This window comes from Chaetura pelagica, unplaced genomic scaffold, assembly GCF_000747805.2.
Source record: "Chaetura pelagica isolate M959 unplaced genomic scaffold, ChaPel_1.0 scaffold581, whole genome shotgun sequence".
NCBI classification, from domain to species: Eukaryota; Metazoa; Chordata; class Aves; order Apodiformes; family Apodidae; genus Chaetura; species Chaetura pelagica.
The window spans coordinates 660,165-684,869 of NW_009952070.1; the positions used below are offsets into that span (position 1 = coordinate 660,165).

The 24,705-nt window shown below is 37.5% G+C and overlaps 1 protein-coding gene across 1 annotated transcript in view; it reads right to left on the reverse strand.

The window, feature by feature from the left end:
• Positions 1-24,705, reverse strand: part of RANBP17 (RAN binding protein 17) — a 140,951-nt gene that overhangs the window by 103,774 nt on the left and 12,472 nt on the right. Inside the window, exons 11-14 of the mRNA XM_010005557.1 lie at positions 23,738-23,910; positions 20,983-21,176; positions 18,651-18,756; positions 16,976-17,111 (exon numbers count right to left, since the gene is read on the reverse strand). Of these exons, the coding sequence (XP_010003859.1) occupies positions 16,976-17,111; positions 18,651-18,756; positions 20,983-21,176; positions 23,738-23,910 (609 nt within the window). The remainder of the gene's footprint in view (positions 1-16,975; positions 17,112-18,650; positions 18,757-20,982; positions 21,177-23,737; positions 23,911-24,705) is intronic.

The window sequence follows — 24,705 nt, forward strand, 5'->3', positions numbered from 1 at the left end:
AAACGCTGTAACATCTGCTAGGTCAATGACACATACTTATCTTCATAAACACTACACAAGAACTTCCCACTACTGGAAAAAACAAACAAAGTATTTCCTGCTACAGAAGACTTGATTATAGAGTCAAAGCCTGAATCACACTTGTTAATTCTAACTTTTGATAAAAATGGGTCATGATTAAGTGATTAGCAAGTTAAGTAGTATTTTATTTCAAGAAATTTACCTGAAGGCCTTAAGAAATCTCATTTATCTCCAAAATGTATGTGGCTGAGCTTGCCTGTTAGAAAGACTGTTGGATTGACAATGCTAAATTCAGACATGCTTCACAAAAAGGAGAAATCAAGCAGGTGTGTATGAAGTTCTAAGAGAAGTTCTATTTTACTTTAGTATTCTATATACTTACTAATTTAACTTTGGTTTTCTGCTTAATGATGCTCTTGGCAAAGCTCTTGGAATATACTTTAAAATGGTTAATTATCTACATGAAAATTGCATTAACACTTAAATATTCCCACTCATTCTGTCCTGTAGATGTTATACAAATAAACCTGTATTTAAAAAGTCAACACATAATTAAGCCTTCTGACCTAAAAGACACTTTTTTTTTTCCCAAATAGAACATGCCTTGCAAGAAAATGGGAAATAATTACACATTTATTCTCACACACACTTTTTACACACAGTACAGTTCTTAAAAATCAACTTTGCTTGATTCTCTCCCAGCTCACTCAGTTCTGTGTAGCTAATGGGACAGATGATAATAAAGCTCCGGGATATCAAGTATTAATACTGCCCAGTGAAGAATTTTACACCTATATTTAGATGATTCCTCCAAGAGAAATACACTAGATGTCTGTCTTTAATAACAGTCATAGATTCAACACACCTACTGTGACTTGAGAATAAAAACAAGAGTCAGGAGCATCCAGCTGAGTCCCTGAGACCCCAGCCAAGCTCGAGCAGGGTAAGCTGGGTGATTCACCATCCCTCAAGTGTTGTAACAACATAATACTCCCAACTGTTGAATCCCACTCCTAGACTGTACAGCAGTACAGTCACATCCTTATTTTACTTTCTGTTTGCTAGATGTCTGTCTTTAATAACAGTCATAGATTCAACACACCTACTGTGACTTGAGAATAAAAACAAGAGTCAGGAGCATCCAGCTGAGCCCCTGAGACCCCAGCCAAGCTCGAGCAGGGTAAGCTGGGTGATTCACCATCCCTCAAGTCTTGTAACAACATAATACTCCCAAATGTTGAACCCCACTCCTAGACTGTACAGTACAGTCACATCCTTATTTTACTTTCTGTTTGTTGTGAGGGTCTGCTGTCTCTTACTGTACCCTTTGCCTACAAGGTCTCAGAAACAATCATTATATTTTCACTGTGGCTGATAAAATCCACTGGTAAAGCAACACATTTCTATGCGCTCTCTCAAAATGTACACTCACAGTTTGGCACCTGAGCACAACCAAAGCTTGTAGGTCCTACTGAAACACAAGTAATTGATCATTGCAATAACCTGGAACCAATTCAGCAGCTCTGAATGTTTCTATTACTCCTCAGCCAAAAGGTGCCTGCCTGGCCTAGTCAGAATAAATCCTGTAATGGAGCATCTTGAATTCTACCCAAAAGAAATGTTCTAGGATTATGAATGAGTTAGCTCAAATGCCACTTCAAATTCACTCAAGAGACGTATCAAAGATGGAAATCATGGTGAAAGGAGGAGGAGAAAAGGTGAAGTGAGGTAACTGGGAGAGAGAGGCATGAGCAGGAACCTGGGAACAGAAGGTGAGAGAGTAAGTGTGCGGGTGAGCATGAGGTATCTCCAGAAAACAATACAAAACTGCTTTTGGAGCTGCAGTTCTGTCTCTATTGACTCTTTGGGATTAGCTTTGAGTGACCTATGGGTCTAAACTCACTCCAAAGTTCAGAAACTTTATTTTTTCTTCTTGCTGGATAAAGTAACACCTTGAGCATCCTCTGTGAGTCCTGGTGCTGTACAGTAAAGCCCTCTAAAGTAACACCTTGAGCATCCTCTTGTGAGTCCTGGTGCTGTACAGTAAAGCCCTCAGTTCTATCACAAGGGATTGTTACATTCCCAAAGGCCAAATTCAGTGTATTTTCTCCTCTTTTGAGATTCAAGCACCATGAATTCTTTCACTACAGCTCCTAAAATTCCTAATGTATACTTTGCATCTGTCTGTTTGGAGATCTTCCTCACTTCTTCACAGCTGGTGCCTGCTGCTGGAGTTTTGCACACTCCAGCACAAGTGTGCATTGCTACCCATGCCCTGACACCCCCCCACACCTCCTCCACAGCCTCACCAGGACTTCAGAAGCTGTCAGTCTGTCCCTGGAGTTGAGTGCTGCAGTGCAGTTCCCAGCTCTTAAATGCTTAAATATAAAATAAAGCCTACTTGAAATATGAAAAGGATATAATTCATGAAATAAGGAACCAGTAACCTGATCATAACAAATATATTTGACCTTTAAAGTAGTAACAGCAAACATTAAAAACACTCAAGTCCTCCTTTGCTGCCAAGTTTATTCTCCTCATAAGTTGTGCCCCATTATGCTACAATAATCCTTCATTATTCCAGTACAATAATGCACAGTCTATCGTCTACCTATAGTTGTCTGGTGTCTATTTAGTTTTATAGCAAGCAAGCAATTTGAGAATATGGTAATAAAGCCTCAATCACAGTAATGATGTATGATGGGCTGTAATTTCTGTGTGCTAATGGGTTACAAACAGTATCACAATGATGACGGGAATCTCATTGATTCATTATATGGGTGCAATAATATCAAAATGACTTAATATAGATCACTATTTACTCATGCACATACTGATAACAGCCTCTATATATTTCTATATCCAGATATATAGAAATAAAATTAGTATTAGTCTTTCCACATAAAAGTTCACACGGCACAAAACATTTTGTGTTGAGTTTCCTAAATCAATGTTTAAAGTTGAAATTACTGCATTGAACGGGTTCTTTGAAAAGTAACCCATTGATTTTAATCTGCTTGAAGCAATCAATTACTCCCTGTCCTCTTTATTCCAAACTGTAATGAAAACTAAACTGCGTTGTCTTGAAAACTAAATGTGAAGATGATCATAAACAGAATTTAAACTCCATGGATTATTCATATCTACCCATTTAGATTTGCCATTTCCATTATGAGTACATTTGCCATGAGCATTTAATGGACATCTAAAAGGGAATTCATTAAAGCAGGAGCTGTTGGCAGCACTTATGGGCTTCAGACTGCTTTATGTTTGCCTTTAATAGCTCACTATTATAAAAGTGATATATTGTGTTCATCCCATTAGTAGTTTGCAGAAAGGTCTGTAAGACATAACAAATCCTTTTGAGTATTGTCAGAATCAAAACTAAATCACTGAGTATTTTTTTTTTCAAGCAGCATATTACAACCCCAACAATGTACTATTTTAGGTCAGCTAAACTTTGATCATCTTAGCCAAGTAAGAATTTAATGACCCTATAGACAAGGTTGTTCTTTTTTTAATGAAACACGCATTCATTATTAATGCTTTCTCAAATGCACAGATTTTTAAAAACTTGTCATAACTATTAAGGTTAAGTATGCTTAAAGACAAAGCATGTTTTCTCAAAACTCATCCCTCACGTGTTTTGGGCTGAAGTAGTGTCAAGGCAAGCAGGAAGCTGAATGCCACCGACCTGAAGCAGACGCACCCTCCACCCCTGGAGCAGAACAGGAGGGCTGCATTTGCACAAGGTACTTGCTCATGGGAAAGGAAGCAAGCAGAAGGCAAACTAAGCCAACTGCTAAGGGTAATCCAAGGTTTGCAATAGAAACACCCCTACAGATGATAGCTCAGTTCAGCTCACCAGTTCTAGATGCACCAGCACATAGTTTACCATCTCAGTGTATTCCAGCTGGCAGCAGGAAAGCCCTCCTGTGATTAAATCTTTATATAAGCAAAACAAACAAGTATGTGATTATGCACGGCTTGTTCACCAGGACCACCACCACCAGCCCATCATGCTCAATGCAATTGTTAACTTGTGCTCCCCCTGCTGACTTGCTAGTTGAAAGACATACTGCATCGTTCCCAACAGATGCCATTTATTTATTTACTTGTAAAGAAAATGGTGGATTTCATAAAATGTACAGCTAAAACTCTCTACTTTTAAAGGATTAGCCCAAGTACTAATACACAGGAATCATAAATTGTCTCTCTAGTTCTAGATATTTATGTTGCAAAATATGAGCTTCATTTAAATCCAAGTTGTTCAGGAGAACATCATTATTCTTAGCTTCAGAGGGTACTGGCAGCCTTACAAAGCAGTCCTGGTAGTTGACAGAATTCAACCACGATACTCAGAAATCACTTATACAGAAGGGCTGGATAAATTAAAGTTGGTTGCAAAGCCTGTGTAGTTACATTCCTCTCATATGATGAAGACTATCCCCACACTTTCAGCAAGCAGCTTCTCTAAAAGATGACAGTGTTTAGGAAATGAACTTCAATTATCATCTATCAATGAATTTCAGAAGTGAATGACACAGAGCAATGACTTTACTCTGGTCAGAAATTCCTGTCTAGCATGAGAAGAATGAAATAATTAGTATTAGGGCAGAGTCCAGAGAAACAACTGGTCATTCTCACTGCACTACATTTGAATTTCCAACAATCATAATTTACAATCATTTGAAGGCTGGAAAGTTAATAAATCTCTCTCTGATTCAAAAAGCCACATACAGTACTATACTAACAAAGGCATCTTCAAGGAAAGCTAAGAGGTACCTGTATCTATGAGATAGACAGGTAGAAGGAAACACAATTGCTAGTGAATTATTTCCTCTCTGGCTGTTGTCTGGTTAAACTTCTAAAATCCCTTCCTAAAATCCCTAGGAGCAACTGATTTACTTCAGTGAGCTGGCATGTGTTTATTTTAAATCAATGCTGGTGAAACAGTATTGGTTTAAAATCCACAGGATGTGCTTGTTTAAACATACAATTTGTTTGCATTTTTTTCTACCAATTTCCAAGACAATGTGGAATTATAAAATGATGGGACAGATACATACAAGCTCCTTGGGTCTGTATTAAGACTGTTAGAAACCCCAGACCTGGGATTTATGTCTCTCTACTAAAAGATGACACTTTCTCATACCAAAGAACAGTAGTTTGGGAATGATGCTCAAGAAGCCTTTGAAGAGCCCGATTTGGATGTGGGGCTGAACATGGGCAACAGTGTGTGTGACAAAGAATGATGTTATGTGTGTGCAACTACAAGTGCTGGAATCTCTAGTTCATGGAAGGTCACCAGTGAACTCATATTCTGCAAGAAAATTACCAATTGTCATAGATTCTACTTGGAAAGTTACCCAGCATCCTCCATAGCCAAGATCATGGGCAGCACAACCATGTTTTGTAAGGAAATATATTTACTGAAAAAAGGTAACTTCAGAGGACATACTTGAATATGTTATGAAAAAGAAATAGTCCAGTTCTAAGGAATAATCACTCTACACATTTTCTATGCTGCAAATGATCTCATCACGAAGAAAAAAATCTGTTTGGAAATTGATTTAAATTCTGAACCTCATCATGTCTGACATTTGGTTAATTTGACATTGGTAACAGCATCCACAAGGTAGGCATATAACAAATGATAAAGTGGGACTGTCCATATTGACACTAATGGGACATGGCAGGAGCAAGATGGAGCCCCCTTCCATCAACAGCAGAGACACAATCACTTTGGTTGGAAAACACCTTGAAGACCACCAAGTTCAACCACTAACCTGGCACACTGACAAGTCCACAACTAAACCATGTCCCTGTGGTTCAACTCTTTTCTCTGAATCTGCAAACAACTTTTACTGCATCCAGCTTTGCCTGGAATATCTTAATTCCCTAAAGTATGCCTATGATTTGCTGAAAGCACTGGGAAAAGAGGGTGTAGGCATTAACAAAACTTTTGGATAAGCCATGAGTTGAGAACTAGGAAGAGGAGTAGATGCTGGAAGCCCTTCCTTGACTGACCAAATGCAGCTTCTGCAGAGATTTCTGTGCAAGCCTTTCTTGGAAAAGTTATTTTCATACAGATGTAAAAGGAAGGTGATAGGTACAACATCTCCTCCCTCCCCGAGGAAACCTTTCACTCATGAAGCACTTGACAAGGATGAGGATGTTTTCTTCACTATGGTAATCTCAGCCAGCCTATCAGCCCACTTACTTAAGGCACGTGAAGCCAAGGGCAGTCCAAGTAAAAAAAACCAATACAAATAAACAACTTGATTCAGAAACCTGGTGACTTCATCCACCTGGAAAGTTTCCAGATCAAAGGAACTGCAAAACAGAGGAAGTAGCTGAAGCCTCATTTATATCTCAAACCCCAAAGGTTTCTTATGCCTTAACCTGGCTGTGACTGTTGCTGCGCTGCAGGAAATAGTCCTTAGCAATGCAACTCCATTGACTTTCTCCCTTCTGGAGTGGAAGTGGCTGCTGCTGGTTAGACTGGCTGGTTTGGTGACAAAAGTCTGATAAAAAGAAACAGAGTTTTCTTTACATGCTGCTCTGCAAATGCTTGTCTTCAGTTTTGAATCAGCAATTTTGACCTGATCCTTTAACAAAAATCCTTTTAAATAAGTCTAAAAAGAGTGAAAAGGATATCAATAAACCATCCTAGTAGGAATGCAAACTATCCAATTCTGTTGAAGTAAAAAACCAGGAGTAGTGATAGGAGACGAAGAGGTAAAAGGCAAAACAGAATGAAATTCTAGATTATACCAGAACTTGTGCCTTTAACAAAATAAGCACAAAATACTCTAAGTGCTTGGCAGTTTGTGTGCAGTGGTTAACCCAGGTCAAAACCAACTGACCCCAAGGACATAAAGAGTGGTGTTTTGTGCTTTACCTAAGCAATTAGCATGTTTGTTTCACATGTAAGAACACAAAATGCCAGAGCATAAAGCTACTTAAAGATTATTACCTGGCTAAACTGTTTTCTCAAGAGGAAAAAAATAAATCTATCTTCAAAATGAACTTAAGTTAGTGCTCTAGAACACTGTTATACAAATATAACCCCATGTCAATCTAAAATTACACCACCACTCTAAAGGAAAACCTAGAGGATCATCTAGGGCTGGTTTAGTTGCTGATAACTAAATTAAATTTTTAAGCAATTCTGAAGGAGATGCTAAGCAGCTGATCAGCTAAACCAAAAACAACCTCAGAGCACTGCTGTCCACTGAAGCCTATGAATACAGTACCTAAACAAAACGATGTATAATTCAAACAGTATCAACAAGATCCTCCTAGGATTTTACTGTTTTGCTTTTTTTTGACACATATACTTATCATGTGTTATTTTGCATATTTTTCCTCTCTGAATTACACAAAAATGCAATAAGCAATTTCATAATTAAGTTTAACTCGAGTCATAAAAATTGCCTTAGTCTAATATTAAAGAATTATTCACTCTGCTCTGAACTCTGATGGTTAATTTACTTACTGCAAGGTCTGGGAAATTAATTCATTAAGCTACTTAGACAATGAGGATATGAGGCCAACATACAGCAACAAACCCAATATATTTTAGAAGAGTAAGTCACAAGATAGTCTATTTTGTTGTTTTGTTTGGTTTTTTTTTTCCCCCAAGAAGCCCTGTTTGCTGTTTATTCCTTCTTACTAAGTTGGTATGGGATATACAGCACGAGTGGAAGCAGCAGTTACAAGTTACTCAAAGAAGAGAATCTGCTTGAGGTGAAATGGTAACAGAATAATTAAACAAAAAACATAATGAGTAAAAGAAATACAAACAATATAAGAAATACAAAGAAGGATTTGGTGACAGGGACAGAAAACATAAGGGGTGTCATTACAACTGAGTCCAGTCACTGGAAGACAAAGCAGAGGCAGGTGCATCAAAACACAGAGGTACACAGAAGCAAAATTTGAAATTACTTTTGAAAAATAGAAAAAAAAAGGAATGACACTAGGCTATATCAGATAAAAATCACTAAGCAATGTAATAGTTCATCTGTGCTAGTAAAATTTGACATACCCTTGCATTCAAAATCAGATGACAAATGCTGCAAGACTGACTCTGTTTAACATAGAACCCCCACATCAGCATTCCCTAAATCTCCGTTTCTGAGCCAGGTGAGCAAATTCAACAAACTAATGGTTATCACTCACAGCCCAATGGAATGAAACAAAAAATTAATGCAAATACTTACAAATCAACTACTACCGTGCCTATTCTGCACACTGAACAAAAGGGCATTTCATTAAAGATCCAAACATCTCCACGTGTGTGGAACTACTTGTAAGTGACTCAGCCTCATTTTGCACATGAACTACCCACCTAACTTTACAGGAAATTTCAGGTTCTTCTGTCAGCATAAATATGAACATTTTCCAAAAAACACATCAGTGAACAGATGTGATCTCATTCCTCTTTGAAACCTACTTGTAGCGTGATTAGGAAAGGCTTTTCCTGCTTCAATTCGTAGCACTGCAATAGAGGTTTTTTTGATAGTTAAACTGCTATACTAAATTGTCTGAAAAATCACTGCACTACAGAAAAAATGATTGATGCTTGCAGCATTTTGTGACACACTGTACCACTGTTTTCTCAGCATTTTGCTGTTACCACAGCTTCTCTCTTCTGCCACTGGTTCAATTGGTTCTGTGCACTTGCTCTTAGAAAAACAGTGGTCTCTCTCAAATCACAAATTACACTCCTAGCCAAATAACCCACTGATATATTTGCCAAACACTTAAGTAGTCAATAATTTGGAGTGGAAGTCGGATTAGTTTTTAAGTCTGCAAGTGATGGTATCAATCCTGAAACGTTTAAATATTAGTTTACAAATATTGCTTATAGCTTAATAGCATCATAGACATAACTTCACAAAGCTATTGGCTCTAGACAGTAATTATATCCTCAGCCTAATGCTGCAGTTAATGGACATACACATTTCAATGGTAATTGCAATGCCTGAACATGATAATGTGCCTTTATTAGCAGCTACAAAATAAAGCTCAGTTACAGCCAAGCGCAGAACTGAACTATGCTAATTATTTATTTTTAAGACTGCCTGATTTGTGTTTTTAAATTCTAGAATAAAATAGCACAGCACTTTACTTAAACCAGTGCTTTATTTGCACACATGTGATTAAATAATATCTATATAAAGATTCATGAATGTTTTAGTTGCCATGATTAATGAGTCAAAAGACAAATCAGTAAGATAAAGGTGTAGGTGATTTAACAGCAAATAAACTGCACTTAAAAAATAAAAGAGAATTTAAGTATTTTAAACAGCATTGGAAGAAAAGGGGGAAGAGCAGGAATACATCATGTAACATTTAGGAAAAGAGAAAGCAAAACAAAAAAACCCAAACAAACACAGAAGAGAACGTGCTGTACAGTCCAAGAAGGAAAACATATTGATTCCTGCATAAATCAACCAAGTAAAAAAAAAAAAAAAAAAGAGACAGAATTTAGGTTATGTAAAATGAAGAAGTATTTACAACTCAGTTTGATGAGGAAACAAACATTTATGACTCTGCAAAGTTCTTAGTGTTTGTCTTTATGTCATGAAAGGTTCTGTGCTCTATAGAATATCCAAGTAATGGAGAAATTCAATAAAGAAATTTCTAAAAGCAGTTCAAGAATAAGCACTGTGTACTGTGATTTCAAGTTTGCCAAGGCATTGTAAGTAAGAATTGCAGTCCAGCCCCATGAATTAAAGTGCCACTGAGTCTAGCCTACTTGGTTTTGGTTTGTTGTTGTTTCAATTTTAAGATACAAAGCAAAACATTTTGTACTAAGTGCTTAAATAACCCTTCAAAGTATCAGATTTATTCAAAGGAAATCCTGATATTTTTCACATGAAGCAAGATGGATGTCAGTGCAAGCCAAAATCTGAATTTCCAAACATTTTTATAAGCAATGGCACAGTTATCTTGGCCTGTGCAATACTTTAGGCAATTAAATGAGTGCAAATATTAGTTCAGGCTTATTTGCTGAAAGTTATTTCTGTTCACATTAGGATAGGAACTACGATAGAACACATGAAAGGAGATGTGTCTGAGTAATATTTACTTGAGTAAATTTGCTCTAGCTCCTAAACTTGCCAGAAATTGCTAAGTCAGTCAAGAAGTCAGAGCCTCAAAGAGTGGGGGACCAAAGTAATTCACCTATATATGAAACTTTTTTTTTTCCTCAGGACTATAATAAAAAACCAAAACAAATTTCACACTGCAAATTTGTTTGTCCAAAACAACTGATGGATTCTGATCACTGAACTGCCACAAGCCAACCTGGCAACTCCAATCCCAAAAAAACATCCTCCACCTAAAAGTGTGAGCTACAGATTCAACTAGTTTTGTGGTAGTCTCCATGCCAGAAGACAGACAGTTCAAGAAACATTTGGTGTTGTCATGGTATTTTTGCTCTTTAAAGCTTTGGAAACAAGATGACTAAATTAGCCAAGAAATTACTTGTCAAATAAAACAACTCTATTTGTCCACTTCAGTCTTGTCTTTCCCAGTATTTTGACCATGCTGAAGGGTAAGGGCACATGAACCACCTCTAATCTCTTTGAAATTCACACTGGTGCTCTGTAAACTTGTAAGTTATGTAGGTAGGAATAATAACTCACTTGCTCTATTTTAGAGCTAAATATGTTTAGGAGTTTACAAAAAAGCCATTAATAGGATTTCTTAGGATATTTGTATCAGTTCCCCAAGTTAGGGAAAATCCTGGGATACTTTCATCACCCACCACAATAATACTGACTTACTTCTATTTCTGTCCTAGCAATTCTATTCTGATAATACTTCTATTTCTGTCCTAGCAATTCTATTCTGTTCAGTTCAGCATGGGCTGTTTCATGAACTTAAAGGCTTTCAAGGACAGCACTATGTAGTGTTTCCTTCCCATCACTTACCTGGCAAGCACACATACCTGTTGTATTTGAAAAAACAACCCTAGTTCTACTTGTGACATCCCTTTCCTACCCATGTAGCCACAGAGGGAAGGCTACAGGCTGCCTCAAAAGGCAAAGAATTTTGCAACAGCTGTTGCAGCTTCTCCTCAGCACCAGGTGGATCCAAGCCCCACTGAAGTCAATCCCTACTTTCTTTTCCTACATGAACTTCAAGGAGATTAGCTGAGAACAGTGTGGCAACTATGAAACATCACAAAAATGAGATTTCACCCAGTCAACTGACAAACGTCAGTCCCAATACTTTTCTTCTGAAAAAAACATTTGTTATTCTTCCTAGAATATGCCACAGAAATAAGTTGTACCCAACTCTCACTATGATGCTTCCTTAACAAACTCCATGTTAAACTTAAATGAGAGGCATTTCACGCAATCTGAAAAATATTCAGTTCAATTAAAAATAATTGATGCATGGTGAAATAATTCTTCCCAAAGCTGCAGTAAAATCTTCAAAAAATAAAGCTACTTAATAATTTTCATCTCCTACAGGCTAGAGAGAAGCATTATTGCATATTAAAAATTGGAGTGTGGTTTTCCCAGAGGTAAAAGAAAGTTATTAAAACAACCTATTTATTGTTGATGTAACTATCCATTTGTGCTACACAAAAAGTAACAATTTCAGTACATTAAAAGAAAAGCTAATTAAGGCATAATTAGTATTTTCTATGTTTTGATAATTAAGGGTTAGTTGGCTATTTCTTTTCAAATTTCTATTTGATGTACCCCAACAATGCCTTTAATGAGGAGATAACACTATTGAATCCCTGATGGCTAAGGAGTTTAGTGACCACTACTACATTACTTCCATTTATCACTGCCTCTTTACCTATAAATTAAAGTACCCCTGTAGCTATGTTGATCTACTTTATATCAATTTCTTCATCCATATCAGCTGAATATGTATGGCATTAACCTCATTTACCAGTTTCGAAAAAGCTGAATTAAAATGAGATCTAATTTCTAGTGCACAGAATAATTTCAAAACTGCCTGCTAATTTCCAGCACCTGTCAGTGTTGGGATCTTCACCTCATTGTAATGAAATAAAACAGTATTTATATTTTACAGCTTAGAAAAGGACAATCATTCATAAGTGTTAAGATATCATTAATCACCAAGATGCTAGGACCCAGAATCTTTTATAAGACATGCACAGACCAAGAGCTTTGCTTGCAAAGATCCCACTGGAGTGGATTGCTGCAGATCTCTGGGTCTGATACTGTGCAGGGCGAAAAGCAGCCACATTCTGTGCAGTTATGTTTTTTTCTTTTCCTTTTCCTTTTTTTTTTTTGCTAGGTCATGCTTCTGTGTCTGCAGGCAGAGTAATCAAAGAAATAAACATATACTGAAGAAACACAGATTACCAGACAAGCCCGTGTTTAGTGGTTAGATGATACCTGGTGATGTGCATTTTTTGCTTTCAGCTACTGCAAACACCACGTAGCAAGGAAATGATATTTTTCCTCCCCTCTAAACGCACCCTAGTCTGAATTCTAAGCCCTTCAGATATTTTTTTTTATCATAATGCAGATCTACTGCCTATGTCAAGTCTGTAATTTAAAAGCTTTAAAAACACATATAGCTGCAATCCTAAATGTTAATACAGTAACTTCTTCATATTGACCACATAAGCAAATAAAATAGGTGCAGGATTCACTACGATACCCACCTGCATCCCCCCAGCCCACTTTATAATCATGCTTCAACTGGCATTTGTAAAGGCTCTTATGAACCATTAATCCATACTCCTACCTCCTTCTTCACTCTCACCTGCCCTGCAAGGCTGACAGAGCAGCTGGGATTCCCCACATGACTCAGGTGATGTACCTGAAGAAGGTCACAGCTGTGGCACTTCATTTGTACATGGGGCTGTTTCCCAGAACTTGACTCTTCTGTTTCTACCTACTTCTCTGCCCAGGATCCCCGTCACTTTTCCTGAAGGCTGGGCAAGAGAAAAGCAAGGCTTGCTGGAACACTAGACTGCCAGGGATCTTCACTTCTAGAGGTATCCCTCAAACTCGAGCCATCTGGTACAGATTAAAATTACCTCCAGATTTATCTGAATGCATTCAGGGCTACTGTTTGATTAAAAAGAGCAGAACAGGGAACCATTAACTGCTTCACAGCGGAGGCAAGAGAGTTCACCTACAAACATTTGCGCCAGTAACTTCTTTTTAAAACACAAAACAAACACCAATCTTGTGAGCAGAACTATTCTGGTGAAGATTATGGGTGGGATTTCTTAAAAATTGCTCTGCTTGTAAGGGCTGAAAACAGATCTCCAGAAATAATCTGTAAGGAGGCTCTGCTAAGGAGCAGTGGCTCAGTCTCAGTCACTTGCTGTCACTCATGTTTTCCCCACACTATCCTTATCTACCATGTGAATTAGGTTCCAGTTTTGTTTCAGGAAGGGCACAGCAAACTGCAGGGACAACTCCAGTTCAATAGCGCCACATGCTGTAGAAAGTAACCACGACAAGTGCAAAGTGAAGACGAAAATCCTAAATCTCACAACGCCACCAAAAAACCCGAGTGTAAATCAGTGACACGATAGTTCTACACCCGAATTCGAAACCTCACTTAAGACTTATTAGTTACAATAATATTTTAAATGTAATTTCTTTCTCACATATAAAACCACTGTAATTGCCCACTAAATACTTCTATTTTCAAACACAAAATAGATCAACAACAAAAACCAGTCCCCCCAAACCAAAGATGTAAACAATTAAAAAACCCCATATAAAGAGCCTTATTTCTCTATGCATGCAATTTTCAAGATGGTACTAGGAAAGTTTTTAACCCAAACCATCTTTTTAAAAATACAATATTTATAAACTGTACAGTTATGAAAAACTCAGCTGAACAATGCTGGAATTGTCAGGACTTGTGATCACATTTCCTCCCAGTCTGGTGCCACTTGCAGATACAAATAAATACCTGGAGAGTTGTTGATATGTTAAGGATTTGGAAAGGAAAAGTCTCATTCAGAACAGCTCTTTTCTGCAATACACAAGGTGTTTGATGCCAGGAATAAGATTTCAAGGCACTTTCACACACCTTAGAGGGGTGGCTGAGGGTGGCACAGCACAGCAATGCTGGAGCTGCCACAGCCAGCAGCTGAGACTACAATTTCAGGAAAGAACAGAGCAGTGTTTCTCCAGCCAACTTATTTTTTCCTACCTCACCAGCATCCAAACCAGCAATATGCCATAAAAAGGTATCAGCATTAAAGCAAAATATGTATTGATAGACAAATACCTGTGAACAGTTCTGCAAGGTACCATAGAATCCAGTCTAGCATTCAACAGAAATATCACACACATATTCATCCAAAGGTGAATCTGATGCAAAAGACAGTATCTGGAGGGATTATCTTTGTATTGGAAATGTAATAGTACTGAAACTGTAGCACAGTAACACAGATCTCCAAGGTTTTGCTATTCTTCCTTAGACAGCAAGCCCCAGTGGACTGTTTAATAAGAATACATTAATTTACCTAGCCAGTTTTCTTTTTCTATAATAAGTTTGATTTTATTATATGCACATACCTACAAAGATGAGTTAATTAATGAACCAAATGTGCATATTTATATAGAAGCCTTGTTCTACAATTCCACTGTACTGTTCAGCCTTCTCTAACCACTGCCTGTTTTGCTGTATGCAAACACATGAGCAAATAAGAAAATAGTCTCAAAAATTATTTCAGTATGTCTGAAGCATGTGGAATTTCCATTATCCATTGTGTAAATAAAACAATTCAAGCAACCCTGAATATTTATATCAATGCATATTAGCTTAGTCATTTGATATATGTCTGATTTTTCTGCTTCCAAGTGCGAGCCTTTTTATTGCATATTTGTAGATAACTGCCAGCAAGAGACAGTATCAGAGGATTTACAACTGTGAGGGTAGAATGCCATCTGCTGCTATACTTGCTGCTACAGCAGGATAAACAGAAGAATCATGCAAGTTCTACCTTCTGCCTTTCTCTGAATTGTAAAATGCATGCTAACATCTCATTTTGTTTTATTACAAAATAAAAGAAAACTACCCCCAAACTAGGGAGCTCAGATGCCTTTACACACAGGTTTTGTTATGAGATCTGGCTAAATAATGTGATGTGGACCACAGGATTCTATTAAAGTACATGAGAAACTATTCTATCAGGCCTAGTAGAATAAAGCAAAATAAAATTGTAATTTGACTACAGACTAAATTATACTGGTAGATAATGTAATCAAACTATTTAAAAAGTGCACACTTTGAAAATACATTTGCAGTGAACTGTGGAGTTACTTGACTGCTTCTAGAATTTAGAAATACCCCTCAAACTTTTAGGCCCCATGAGAGCCTTGCAAACACTTTCCTAGCCTGGTTTCACACAAGCCACATGCCATAAGGAAAGGCAGGCTTTGGAATATGGTATATGACCAGTTTCATTTATGTCTTTTCTTCCCCACATAAGTCTAAACACTTATGGAGGTAGAGAGAAAAAACAAATCCATTTTCTTATATTAACCCTACAGTTTTCCCCCATGTGGAAAAAGTGTTGGTAGATCTTACTTCTTTCTGTTCAAAGTGCTCTTCAAAAAATCAAATAGAGAACTTATCCAGCATTTGACCCAGTAATGAACCATTCAACTTGCCCCCCACACAATGCCAACTGCAGAGACAGTCTTATGGCTATTCAAAGCATGTTGCTGAGCTGCATAAATTCATATGTATTGAACACTGGTGTAGCTGGCAACATTCAAGTTTTAATTTCTTTTTTTTCTACTGAAAACAGAGATCAAGGTGATTAAGTATAAATACTGCACTTCAGTATTTTGCCCACTGCTTCACCCACACACACACGCTTGTTCCAGCCTTCTGTAAGGACTGACATACAAAGCTTGGGCATACAAGCTCCTGTAACAACCTGTTGCAGCATCCTAGATATTGACAGAGCTTCTCCATACAGTTACACCTCAATCAGAGAGCAAGGTGAAATCAAATCCCTCAAAATCGACTAGAAACAACAAATAATCAGGGAATTACAGCTACTGTGTTGCCTCTGAATTGCCAACAACAGGAGGTTTGCTAATGAAAATACCAGGAGCATGAGTACATTTTTACTGTGCACCTTCTGTTACTTAGTGTTAGAGCAGTGCACCATATTTAAAAATAACAAATGGGCTTTGACAAGTGAAAGGAACACATTGCTTTCCTGAAAAAGTCATTCAGCATAGCATAAAACTTTAGTTTTAATAGGCAGTGAGGAACTGTTCAATCGAGTCGAAGCACAGTTCTAACCTGAAGTGTTCTTGAGGCTGGGACACTCAGCAGCAAGCAGGGACAGAGTGCCACCCAAGTGAAACCAAACTCAGTCACTGTCACAATCCTTGCTAAAGATTTGCTAAAGGCTCCAACAGAATTCTTTCAGTCTTTCTCAAGATCAATTGATCTCATCTTACTGACATTCTCTTTATAATACCTATATTATGACTGTCCCCTACAGTTAAGGTGAATTAACTGCTGCTTTTTCAAAAAATGCATCTTACTTTCCCCTCTTCCCTATTTAAAATGCAGAAAAGCCAGCTAATGGGAGAAATACAGTGGAAACCACATAAATGAGTAACTGTCAAAAGAACAGAACTATTAAAAGAATAAATCTTGTGTAGCCAGCTGTGAAATATAACACAATCTAGCAGAACCCAGCTAAATGTTTGAAATAAAAAATTGAAATGCAAAGTAACCTAAAATTGTTTAATGAGTAAAGCTGTTAAAACCTTAACTCACTGCATGCCAGAACTCAAAAGCATACATGGCAGGAAGCCTGCTGAGATGAACAACAAATTCATCACTTCTCTGTCTGCCCATCTAGCTGTCCAGCTAGCCAAGCAGCCACCAGCTAAACTCATTGGCAGGTTTTTGATTTCCAATGTTGTCATTGACAGCAAATATTTACCTTTGAGGTGGGCTGAAGTTGGTCTCCCACATACGTTTTACGGAACTGATCCAAGAACCACAGAATTGCCAGTTCTACTTTTTCATTACTGGACTGTGGTAACTGGGCATCCATCAAAGAGATCAGCTGAAAAACCCTTAATGACAGAGAAAAAACATTTTCAGGAAGAACTCTCACATGAAATTATATTGTCACAGCTAATTTGGTTAGGACGCCATAAGCCATTTTTTTTGTTTGTCTCAGTTTCTTTTAGGATTTTGTTCTGTATAGATGCTAATTAGGCTAATTGATCACTATTGGATATAAATATCAGCATAATGCCTTTCTAATTACTTTGTCACTAGGCATTTTCTCAGATACATATCTTATACTGTGGGGAGTTTGTAAAATGATTTCTTCTTTCTTACGGCACCAATTCCATGATGAAAGAGACAAATTTGAGAAGCATCAGCCGCAATCAGCAAGTGCAAGATTAGAGCTGTTCAAGTTCTCTGAAAATTGAAACAATTGTACTTAAAATAAGTTTATCTGTACAGTACATAATCCACTTTCTGCTTTATTTCTTTTCACTTCTGTCTCTCCTAAAACATCTAACATGTATTCTCTGACTTAAGTCCTTACTTGGTATGTATCTCCATATTATCAGGACTGATTTAAAAAATCAATTTCAGCTTATGTCAGATAGCAAAATTTAGTTGGTTTTTTTTTTAAAAGGAATTATACCTTTATTTAATTTCCCATGTTCTTCTGCTATGTATTCCATGAAAACCTCATCCCTTAGCAATTAAAATATTATTCTCAATTTTTGCCAATTCTGAAATACATAGTTACTGGATTAGAAGTTAGTAATTATTTCATCTGTAAGGCTGTATATTAAAACCTCTAATTTTTAATAAAAACATAGTGGAAGATTTCTAACACCACAGAGCCTCTGGGTAGATGAGGAAGGTAAGAAATAAAGGAGATAAAGTAAAGCTTTTTATCCAATTCTAAGTTGTATGCCCTTTTTCATGTGTTAGCTAGTGGATGTAAATAACAGGATCAAGTATGTGCCATACTTGTGGATGAAAACAAAGATTAAGGAGGTGTTTGCCACAAGGAACACGACATTCACAAAATTCCCTAGCTCACACCTTGCCCTAAAACTTGAGAAAGAAGACCCCAGCACACACATTTTGAAATCTAGAGCCTTCTTTTTTGTTCCAAGCTCTAGACTGAAAATAAGTCTAAATTTTCAATGATTGACCAACAGTTCCTCTGCATTTTTTCACTCACAATAATTAAAGGAAGTAATGCAGAAAATAATAGCATAACTCTATTAAAATTAATAGCTGTATATACAAGGATAACGCACAAATGAAAACAGGTAACTACACTGGCATATCTGAACACTGCTTATAGTAAGAGACACATTTGTCTTTAATCCTTTTATCTTCCTTTGAGGCACAGTTTTGAAATTAGAGCCTTAATGACTCCTTCACTGCTTTAGATGATGAACCAGGAAAGATTAAAACCCGTGGAACAGTCACAACCCACAGAAAGTCTGTGCTGAACACCCACCATCCAAAAATTGGAAAACAAGTGAGACACTTAAATTCAAAATACCTGCTGATCAAATGGTCATTTTAAAAAAAGAAAGAATCCAAGTAAAGAACTGACAGCAAGCAATGCATACCGACAGGATAGTTCTCCATCCATGGCATCATGTTCTTCAGTACTAGTGTATGTTAATCGTCCTCCCACAAAAGTACCCACAAAATAGACAAGCCATGCCAGGCGTCCTAATATGAGAAAGAAAACAGAGCAGTTAAGGATTATAAACTATTATGCTGGTACAATGCACATCTAAACGGTATCAGCAGTTCTGTAAGGTCTCAGAATGCTGTCAAGAGAATGGTTAGGCTTCTACCTTTACCAGATTTAAAACCTATCCAGACAAATCTGCCGACAAATAATTCTGAGCAGAACTGACAGAAAAACTAGAACAGACTATTAATCTGGACATGCTTATATATAAAACACAAAAGAATTGACATAAAAAACAAACTAAACAAACTCTGCCTGGTAAAATCAGACATACAGTTGATCCTCCCTTTCTGCCACAAGTTACTTCAAGGCATGGAACAGTCTGAGATCTGTAACAGTAAACACTCTGAGACAGGGAACAAGACTGTTGAGATAAGACAAGATATATGAGGAAGACTTCCAAATATCTTCTCATACTGTTCCATTCCTAATAATCTGGAAGGACAGTGTCAGCTGTCCTACAACAAACATACTTCCTGGGTTCAAGACCTGTGCTGCTCACAAACAGGACACTTCCAAGGAAAAGCTCATCAGACACACTACACATTGCAGAACAAACAGCTGTTAATTTAGGACACTAAAAGACTGCACTGTAATTAGCAAAACACCAAGGAGCCAAAATGTCTGGGAGAACAGACATTGCTCAAATGAATTTAGCATTAACAGAAGAATTAAATGCCCATTAAGAACGGCCGTTTGAAGGTGGATCAAAAAGCAACAGTGAAGTGGTGCTGGCAGGTTCAAAGAACAGAGCCACCACTTTGGCCAATAATCTTTTTTAAAATAAAAATCCGTTATCCTATTTACAAATTGTACTAGCTCATTCTTAAGCACACAGTTACTTTTCTGAGGATTCTCCTGTTCTCTTAGGTCAATGCCAATTAATAAGTACGACTTCTTTCCCTCTGTTATACCTTCACTACAGAAAACTTTCAGAGCATTTGCTTTTGCAATTACTGAGGCAGACAGCATCTTTTCTTTTAGAAAATAATAATTGCTGTAATAATCTGTAATTATGGTTTATAACAGCAATAATCCCAAAGAAATCAGTCATTACCATAGATCACAAGCAATCATTAACTACTGTTAATGACCCATTTCTTGGGGATTATTGTTTTAGTAAACCATGACCGCATCACTATTGATACAGAGAGCAAGACAGCATAATAAAATGAGATCTTAATATTACATTAACTTATTTTGTAACATTAAAAGCCATTAAACATCCAAATTTAACTATGTACATCTAGGGGATATTACAGTTATTGTTCAACATGAGCACAAATGTTTAGTTTGCAAAAAGAAACACAATATTTAAAGTGCATGGAATGTTCTCTAATTCACAATGGCAACCCCCAGAGCAATGACAGGGAGAGATTCCAGCTGGTTGTTTCCCTTTGGCCCCCATGTCTGGGGAATGGAGTAAAAATTCAGCCTGCAGCTGGTCAATGAAGTCAGATCATTAATGAAAGCTCTCTCAAACAAAAGCTCATAGGTGCATGGAAGAAAGTGAAAGTAATAAAAAAGAGAAGGAGGAGGTCTTCTATAAATTAGGGATAAGCTAGCTCCTACATAGAAGAAAATCAGCATGTAAAGATGCAACAGCCATAAGATAACTGTATCAGGAAAGAGCCAGTAGTTATAAAGACAATTTAAGTGAGACAGAGAGGACTGAAAGAGGTATATGAAAAAAAAAATATTAAAAATACTTATTATGCTTACAACTTAAACTACAATAAATTAATTGAGTTTCTTGAAAATTAGGTAATTCATCTTAACCGAGCAGTACAAAATAAATTAAGGTTTTAAACATTACATTAATTTTTACAGAAAGATAAATGCAAAAAGAATGAAAGTTAGCATCTTCATTTTCAAAAAATGTTCATCAAGTTCCAGCTGGTTCCCATGAGGGCACCTGAGCCACTAAAATGTTGATTTCCAGAAATTAGAAGTTTTTTACAGCTCTCATGCCTATATCCCAAAGATGCAACAAGATGTTAGAACAAACACATCAACTGCCAATGTGTCCTATTTAACACAAAGACAAGTCTAGTGAAAATGTGGTGCAAGGTGGCTTGGATCATTAATTTCTAGTTTGAGATTAGGTCTAGGTATATCTGTCAAAAGATCACTCTTTTTCATATCCAAATATATGGTAATTGGCATATAAAACACAGTCTAAAAATTAGTTAAATACTAACCTTCCTGAATTGTGATTTCTAATGGATTCCTACTAGAAGAGTGCAATAGTTTTTGGTAGTTTTGTGCATTTTGGTCAAACAACTGTACAAGAAGAGTACAGGTCTTTTCATATTCACACCTGCTAACTGTGCACAGTTGCTCCAGCTGTTGGAAAACTGTAGCTGCATCATCCAGTGGATCTTCTAAACCATCTCTGGAACAGAGATAAAAATTAACCACTTAACCACTATTGCTTAAAAGCTGATGCCGTTTTCCCATCCAGATCCTGAATATATCAGACACAAGATCTCATTTTATTGCCATACATACCCAGTACACATCCACACAAACACAGAACAGTATTCTCTTTGTGCCTTCCTCTTAGCACATAGTTCAAAAAGGAAAGAAGAGAGGAGATGAGGCTGGCAGTATGAACGCAGAAGGGTAAATCCTGAAGAACTAAGGTGTCCACTGAGCCTGAACAGACTATTAAAAACCAGCATCTTTCTCAGAGGATGATGGAAGGAAAGTAGAATACTTGCTAGAAATGGATTTTGCATATTTATCAAATTAAGCCCAAGGTCGTGATACCAAAGCCACAAGCAAGCTTCAGTAAAATGCCATGCAACTGCATCATAATCTTTGTTCTGTTCTGCTGTGAACAAGCTGTGAGCCTATGGAATGCCTGCAACAAGACCATTGCTCTTGCCTTTCACAACAGGAAAGGTTTATTCATTGAAAGGTTACCCTTTTGTTACAGAGGAAACATTCTACAGATGAAGAAAACACCCAAAAAGCTAACAAAGCCAACACTGTGAACATCCAAACTTTCCAAGACAGACATTGGCTGAAAATGCTCATGTTCAAGATGGGCTGAAATAGACCTCTTCTCAGCTATTGACAAACATTTGAAATAAAAGTTCTTCTAGTTTGTAGAAAAGCATACTCCTGTAGACCCTTCATAAAAGAATGTTTAGTTCTTCACTCACCTTTACTCAAAAGGGAGAACAGTTATTCAAATCCCCCCAAAGGGCAAAAGTGCCTTTCCTTCTATTGTTCCAATCTTCTTTGTCTGAAGGACCAGCTGGATGGTTTCTTAATGGTGGGTGATGCTAGTGACTATACTTGTAAGAAAAATGGTCATTTCAGAAAATAGTATGTGTTTGCAAACATCTCAGCCTATCTTCTTTGGAGTAAATGGAAGAAATCTTATGAAATCAGCTCCCAGACATCCTGTTTTCTCAAGAATAGTCTAGATGCTCGACTTTAAAGTCTACATGTGATATTGCTGTCTACAGGAACCCACACTGAGGATCCTCATAGCATGACAGAATAAGACAGTACCACATTGATGTACAAATCACTTAGAGCTAGGAATGGATCCACGCCAACAGCACTACCGAGACCTTCATAAGAATGATACACACTGGTAGAAGATCAATACTTTACTCATCTTCTCCCCGTTGGCTTTGTTCATATATTAGAAAGCTTACTCCTTCACAACATAACAAGGACATCCAGAGGAAATTGAGTTTTCAATGCTGATGGTGACGCTGATGAAGACAACAGCATATTTCAATGGAGCTGGTCATGCTACATGGTTTGACCCAGAAGCTCAAGAGTTTCAAGTCTGGAAGCTGATATGGGATGAACCACTAAGTAGAGAAGAAAGCCGAGACATGAAGATTCAACCCTGAGAATCCATTGCAGAAGGCTGAATGAAGAAGATAACTTAAAAATGTCAAGTGTAGCCTGGTTGAGAGCAGGCCCAGGGAAGCTGACTCTACATCTGCAATCAGCTGTATGTTCTTCCCCGTCCTAGCACTGGACCACTGGAAGCTCCCCTAGGCACTATTAATTCTTGTTCCTGAGACAGTGATAGAGAAGCTCACAATCTTGGACCATTAGAAAGTCAGCCTTTAACATACCTGTGGTGATAACATCAGACAAGTAACACCAGCTTAGACACCAATAGTAAAGAGACAGATCACACAATGTGCAGACATGAGATGCTGGGTAAGCTGAGAGACAATAGGACAATGATGAAGTTCAAGGTTCTTCCTCACAGAAAATGAACAAATTACGTTGTCTCAGTAACGTTAATCAGAAAAGGAAAAGGAGAGAAAGAAGCTTGTTCTGCTTTTCTGAAAGAAAAGCTTGTTCTGCAGTCCTGTAGTCTGACAGCAGATCTTACTAGCAGGAATTCATAAAAGCCCTTGCAGAAAATCAAATCCTTTCTGAAATCTAAACAGTTTTTTCTTATTTGCTATATAGTGTTGAGTATAAGGTCATTTATGTAAACTACTGATAAGAAGATTTGAACTAAGAAATTTTAAATTGGCCAATTTCAATCTTGCCACTTTCTAGCTTGTTGGATTTGGTCTCACCCTTTCTTGTGGGGGGGTTCATTCTGCTTCCCCCATCACCCTGCCCTCCGTGGCCCTGGAAAGGGACGCATTGAGAAAACATGTCACAGCTAAATAATACAGTTAATTTAGACAGTCTTAAACAAAGGGGGGAGAAGGGAAAAAAGCCTTTTTCCAAAACACACAGGCCCATGAGAGGAAAAACAATTAGCATTTACATTTTATTTTGGCCTGGATTTAATAAGTAAAAGGAGCAATTATTGGCCAATGAAGATAACTTAAAGAAATCACCACCGCAATCAGAATCAGTGTAGTTAGATTTTCAACATAATCAAAATATAATATGCCGACATATCAGAAACTTAAACATTCCAGATGACAGTTTTTAAAGTTGCAATTCCAAGTTTACCTTATAACTACAGGAACACATTCCAGTCTAGAAGTAATAAAAGCTTTTGTTATCTCGGGTGCATATGTATCTAAGAAGTGGGGTTCTGCTGTTTTCACAAAGGGCACAGATGCCACCATTCTCTGCCACAGAGTCAGCAAATAATGAACACTATTTGGAGCAAACTCCCAATGCTATAAAAAAACAAAACATACTTCTGTTAAAGCATCCCAGTGTCAAACCGTAGTTGCAAAACATGATGCTTTTATCTTAAGTAGTCTTAGACAGGTACTGAAGGACTGAGACATTCTATGGCACATATTAGAGAGTAGAATCACAGAGTCATAGAATGGTTAAGGTTGGAAAGCACCTTAAAGATCATCAGGTTCCAACCTCCCTGCTGTGAGCAGGGACACCAGAGTAGAACCAGAGTTACTTGTAGGCACTCAAGTGAAATCCATGGTTTGAAACACAGAGCTAGGTCAAGATTCTGACACAGTGTGTGGTGAGATTTAAGTGCTATAAAAGGGCCATTATAAAATCCTATTGAATCCTGTTGAATGGGAAACCAGGCCTAGAGCCACCTAACAGGACACATAAAGAACAGAAATGAATCTCAACTTTCTTTTCGCTTCCAAGCTCATGGAGCTGCCATTGGCAACTCAGGAATTCAGGTGTCAAAATCTTCTCCTGAAGGTCACTATCTTCAGCTGTTATTCTAAAGACCAGATAAAAACTCTGGAGGAAATGCTACAACAGCAACTGTAGTATTACTCAAAACAGTGTGCACACCTTTATCTTGGTGTATTTCAATAATAGATCTGTAAAACTGTAAACACTGTGAGAATCCTGACCCTGTGATATGTGTCCTTCTCACGCAGACATGGGTCCCTCAAAAATTAAGACATTACTCCATGTAGCTTCTGAATCTAGCTGAGATGGGAACTTGCACTGAGCAGCCCAGCATATGGCCACTGTGTGTCTGTGCA